The sequence below is a fragment of the Acartia tonsa genome, chromosome 5, assembly GCF_053477335.1.
Source record: "Acartia tonsa isolate MP-2025a chromosome 5, ASM5347733v1, whole genome shotgun sequence".
Taxonomy (NCBI): Eukaryota; Metazoa; Arthropoda; class Copepoda; order Calanoida; family Acartiidae; genus Acartia; species Acartia tonsa.
In genome coordinates this window covers 37,260,065-37,266,064 of record NC_137264.1, presented here as the reverse complement: position 1 = coordinate 37,266,064, position 6,000 = coordinate 37,260,065, and the positions used below count along the sequence as shown (strand labels likewise).

The window sequence follows — 6,000 nt, the reverse complement described above, 5'->3', positions numbered from 1 at the left end:
TCCAGAAGTTGTTAAACGCGAAGCTTTTCTATAATTAGGGTCGGTCCGTACGTCCGTCCGTCACAGACAGATAGCTTTTCTCGTTAATTTAGGCATTTTACAATTGTCCTATTGATTTCAAACTTTGCATGATGATTCCTATAGGAGTAAGGTACTAGTTAGAAAGCGAAGCAGCTCTATAATCGTTACCAAAAAGTCCGTACGTCCATTTTAAACATGTTGCTTTTTAACTTTTTTGACATCAAATTTTTATGGGATAAAATTATCCGATTGGTCTGATTTTAAATACTGATTCCTAGGACAACAAAGTACATTGTTTTAAGCGAAGCATTTCTATAATCAAGTCCTAAAAATGAAAGTATGTCCTTAAACAATATCCTGTATTTAAACAGTTTTTCAGCAGATTTACTTACAATCCAAAATATTTTTAATTTTACCCCACCCCCACATTTAAAATTTACCCCTACCTTGGGAGTGCCGTAGGCATTTAGAAGGGGGTATTTACCCCCCAACCAAAAAAAAAATAAATAATTCCTAACAAAAAAAATGTTGGCGCGTTTCGAGCACATTTTTATTGCTAAATATTTAATAGTATTTCATTATTAGATAGGTACCGTTTACATTATTAAATTCCCCCCCCCCCCCCAAATAAATTTACCCTAGGGGTAAATTTGTGGGGGGGGGGTAAAAAGAAATTTTTGGGGGGGTAAAAAAAATTTAAGGGGCGCTTCGCGCGCAATTTTAACCCCCCAAATACAAATTACCCCCCCCCCTTTTACTCCCCCCAAATAAAAAAAGCTTGGACGCCCCTGCATAGATACGAAAGAATAAGACCCATGGATCTTTTGGGTAGGACAATAAAGTGATACACAACTCCACTGATAAACAAAATTATCCCTTAAGCAGATAAAATTTGTTGGTAGAAAAGTTTGAAACTAACCAGTCAAAATCGAGCCATTGAATGAGATAACATGCGGTTATAAACTTTGATGTGATAGTTCAATGTACCCTTCTTGAGACCATAAAAAAAGTAAAATCTAATCATCCTTTGACAATTTTTAGAGAAACATTTGAAAAATTGGCGTCTAGCTGGGCTTAATTCGGTTTTATATGTTTTGGCAGCTTCTGATTTTCCGTCACCAAAATAAGTGAAGATTATTGGGCGGCTATGCCTGTACAATTTTGAAACTTTGAATATCCTTTTTTTCAGTTTCCAAAAAAAGTGCAGTTCTGCAGCTCATTATTTACCTTCTAGCGTCTAGCTCATTTGTGCCGGCTTGAATAGTAATATGCTGATAATCAAGGTTCAGCAGCTGCCAATAGCATACGATATCAGCTGCATTAATGTGAACTGCACTGTTTTTAGTTTCAATTTAAGCTTTTCAAAAAGATCTTCTCCGTATTTAGTATGTCTACATTTTTAATATTATTATTCCTCCATTATAGTTCAATATATTTCAGTTTGGGAGGGTCCAGGGAACATTGGTCTGAAATCCTCAACCACGTTATCTTATTTGTTACTCAAAATCTTTGGGTATTTTTATTAAATTTTGATTGTTTGGTGTCCAAACTTTTCAATCAATAATCTTAATGTACAATTATATTCATTATCATTTGGGTTAAACATCAATTTCTTCCCTGGTATATTTTAACCTGTGATTATTATCTTGTTATTATGGACAATGGACATGTTATAATTGTCCTTGTTATATAGATGGATAAAATGATTGAGAACGATGATAGTGACGGAGAGGGGGTGCAGGTTAACATCACTAGATTAGGTAAATTTGTTGTAAGCTTTGCTTCTTCACAGCCAAGATATGTCCTTGTGTCAGTCACAGACCGTTTCTAGTCAGGTCTGACCAGGGATTTTAAGGGATAAGACAATGGAGATATATTCATATACATCCCTAATAGATTAAAATTATTAGTTAAAATCTGAACAATGCCAGCAATCAACCTACCAATCAGAATTGGACAACAGTGTAATTTACAGTTTGAACAGTCCCCTCTCATTAGAAATTAGATGATATTTAATATGATTAAAGGTATTTTACATAAGATACAATTTTAAAAAATTTTTGTTGAAACTTATCAAAATGATGTTCTAGGAAAATATTACATGTTACAAATTGTTGTATGGAGTTCTGGAAAATTTGTCCTTAATTGTGTTTTAAAAGGGATGGTGGCGGTTCTTTCTGTCAAAAGAACTTTGTTTTGTAATTGTTGGAAGAGGACGGGTAGAAAAATAAAATGTGAGAGGAGCTTTCGGGATACTAGTTTGGTAAAGGAGGGGAGGGGGGAACCCCTGGAAACAAATAGCAAAATAAATATTCAAAAATACTGCTAGAGGCCTCTAAGGAAGTATTTACTAGTAAACTTATATAATACACAAATTTAAATTTCTATAACTAAAACCTTTTTTGTTTGGTTTTTTGTTTAGGTTTATTTTTCAAGCCATAATCTTTTTTCATACAGCCAACCATATGCAACTGCAAGAAAATTTGCGGCTGCAGTACAATCATTAATATAATTTAGAAAAATTTCTCATAAAAAAATTTAATAAGGGGCGCTTGATCGCCTTGTACTGTTTGATAATTGAAAAATTAAAAACCAAAGGTCGGTCCTTAAATACAGAAAATGAGAAAGTTTCTCTATTCTGAAAACTAATGTATGATTTTACAAATGTAAGATTTTAAACATGCATACAATGTTTGCCTGAGTGATCAAAAGATTGGAAGATTAAAGTGCCGAGCCAGCAAGAATAGATCCCCTCCCACTTATATCTAAATACCCAGGCGAAGGACCTTATTTGCGTGGTCTTTACTGGAAGTGACCTTATAACCTTGCGTAGCTACTCTGTATCCATTATGACTTAACCTAACCTAACTTAAGGTAAAGCACACGCAAAAGCCCCCCATACTTCCCCTATATTTTCAAAATGGAGATAGGGAGGATGGGGTTATGTACTTTTTTTACCAAAAATATTTTAAGAATTGGTCTCATGATATTATTGTTGTCCTGGCAGGAAAAATTACTCATGTGCATCCAACTGAGTAGCTTCGCTCCCACTATGGTTCCAATAGATATACAACGTTTAGATGCTTAATCTTGTAACTGGGCCAATACACAGTGTAGGAACAATATGACCATATTATTTGATACGAAAGGGCAGTTATTTTTTCATTTCGTCTATTCAACAAGTCAGCTATAAATAGTTGAACTTATCAGTATGAAGTTAACTTCCAAAAGATTTATCAAGATGAAGTTAACTTCCAAAAGATTTATCAAGATAAAGTTAACTTCCAAAAGATTCATCATTATTAAGTTAACTACTAAAAGATTTATCAGTATGAAGTTAACTTCCAAAAGATTTATCAGTATTAAGTTAACTTCCAAAAGATTTATCAAGATGAAGTACACTTCCAAAAGATTTATCAATATGAAGTTAACGTCCAAAAGATTTATCAGTATGAAGTTAACTTACAAATATTTATCAGTATGAAGTTAACTTCCTAAAGATTTATCAGTATGAAGTTAACTTCCAAAAGATTTATCAAGATGAAGTTAACTTTCAGAAGATTTATCAAGATAAAGTTAACTTCCAAAAGATTTATCATTATTAAGCTAACTACCAAAAGATTTATCAGTATGAAGTTAACTTCCAAAAGATTTATCAGTATGAAGTTAACTTCCAAAAGATTTATCAAGATGAAATACACTTCCAAAAGATTTATCAATATGAAGTTAACTTCCAAAAGATTTATCAGTATGAAGTTAACTTACAAATATTTATCTGTCTTAACCTCTTTTCGAGGAAGCTTTGTGTTTATCAAGATCGAAATTAATTCCTTATTCAAATTTCAAATTAGGCGCAAATGTCGTCTTTGTTTGACTTTCCTTTTCTAAAGAGACGCGGCATGGAATTGTTTATGTTTTGATGCGTCCACGTTCTTTACTTTTGAATGATATGTGAGTGGGTGAAGATTTCGGAGAATAAAGTTGGGCCTATCATTGGTCTCATAGTGCGTGAACGACCCTAGTATACCAGGGGCTTTAAACCATAAGAACTTCAGGTAGAATTTGTTCATTTTATTTAAATTGAATGGCGTATAGGACGAATTTATTAAGTGTAAAAGGCTTTAGCCAGCTAAACATGAAACTTTATTATGATTCAATTATTATGTTTTAGTAATTTTTATGTGCCTTTAATTTTGCATTTAACAATGATCTATTAAACCAAATAATTTTCCTTTAAAGCCAAAGTACCCAAAGATTCTTAACCGTAGAAAAAAAGATTTTAAAAAGCAAATAAGATTACGTGGTTATAAAATCTGGAATTTTGTATTAATTGATTTTGTAATTTCAGGACTTTGAAATAGTTTGCCTCAATAAATCTATAATCAAACCTGCTGTTGAAACTTGATGGTTCCTGGTATTGGGGGTTTGTGTGTCCGTCAAACAAGATCTCTAGAACTTCCCGCTAATTCGGAAGTCACACTCAACCAAAGTGTCATGGTTGAGACATTATCAGTATGAAGTTAACTTACAAATATTTATCAGTATGAAGTTAACTTCCAAAAGATTTATCAGTATGAAGTTAGCTTACAAAAGATTTTTCGCTGATTGACTATCTTGGATAATAAATCTGTTTTGCTTCAATAGATTCAAATTTAATTCCACTCATGCGTAATTCCGCTAATTATGGTTTGGAAATTCTGCCTTTGGTAGCTAGAAAATATTTTATAATGATATCATCTATAAAAACAAAGTCTAATAACTAAAGACATACAACCATTTACAAATGTAAAGTAACAACACATTCAATATTATTTATATGATTCTCACCGGAAATGCCATATGTATGTATCCTAAAGTTTATTGAAAACGATATACTTAATATGAACTTACTTACATTTAAAGACTTTATTATATAGATGCTTCGTAAATAATATTGTAATTGTAATTGAAAGTCGGCACAGGGTGCTTGGGAAGGGGACATACTGTTATTTAACCTCTACTCCATCTATTGTTTTAATCTAATATCAAGAGAATGAAATATATCTATCATATTAAAGTTTGTTTTCAAAAAGAAATTATTATGTTAAAACTTTTCTTGTAATGATTATAGAGTCTAACACTTGCTTTTTTTAAAGTACAAAATTATAATAATAAAAGTATAAAATTATAACATTAAAAATACAAAGTTATAATATTAAATAGATATTAACTAATATATCAAGTATTAACCCCTCTAGAGGCCTCTTGGGGCACATCCTGTTATTTTCATATAAGGATATTGATATAAAATATATATTTTTAGTTTGCTTACCACCAGGACATACAGGTTATGATTATTATTTGTTTCAAGTAGTGAAGCTACTCTAGAATTCACTTTGTCTCCGCCTGTCTGTCAGTTCGTAACCTTAAAGGGAATATAAGAATTATTAGGCTGTTATTTAAGTTTTTGGTAAAGATAACTCTTACCTAAGAGCAACCAGTATAATCTTACTTGATCTTTACGGTCTGTCGGTCATGCATAGAGGTTTTGTAATTTTCTTTTCTATCATTATCTTCAGGTTTAAGCACTTCTTCTCCAAGAAAAGGTTGCTGATAAAACCTTTTTATTGGGGTCTAAAAAAACAACATCCATAATAGCGAAGCACTGAAACAGTAGGACAAACGGACATTAACACTTGAATAGTGTCAGAACTGAATAATCAGAATATAGATGTATAAGAGTCGAAGCATAATTGTAAATTGAAAAACTGCTTTTTAGGACTTGATTATTAAGTTGCTTCGCTTATAATTTTTTTACTTTGTTGTCCCAGGAATCAATATACCAAAAATCAGATTAATCGGAAAATTACATCACATGAAAATTTGTTGTTAAAAAAGTTTTAAAAAAATTAATACGTCTAAAATGGAGGTACGAACATTCTGGTAATGATTATAGAGTTGCTACGCTTTCTAAATCGTGCCCAACTTACAGGAATTACC

At 31.9% G+C, this 6,000-nt stretch overlaps 1 protein-coding gene across 1 annotated transcript in view; it reads left to right on the top strand.

The window, feature by feature from the left end:
* Positions 1 to 1,723: 1,723 nt before the first annotated feature.
* LOC145320130 (cytosolic carboxypeptidase 6-like) overlaps positions 1,724 to 6,000 on the top strand; it is a 30,821-nt gene continuing 26,544 nt past the window's right edge. Inside the window, exons 1-2 of the mRNA XM_080162570.1 lie at positions 1,724 to 1,781; positions 5,324 to 5,347. Coding sequence (XP_080018696.1) covers positions 1,724 to 1,781; positions 5,324 to 5,347 — 82 coding nt within the window. The remainder of the gene's footprint in view (positions 1,782 to 5,323; positions 5,348 to 6,000) is intronic.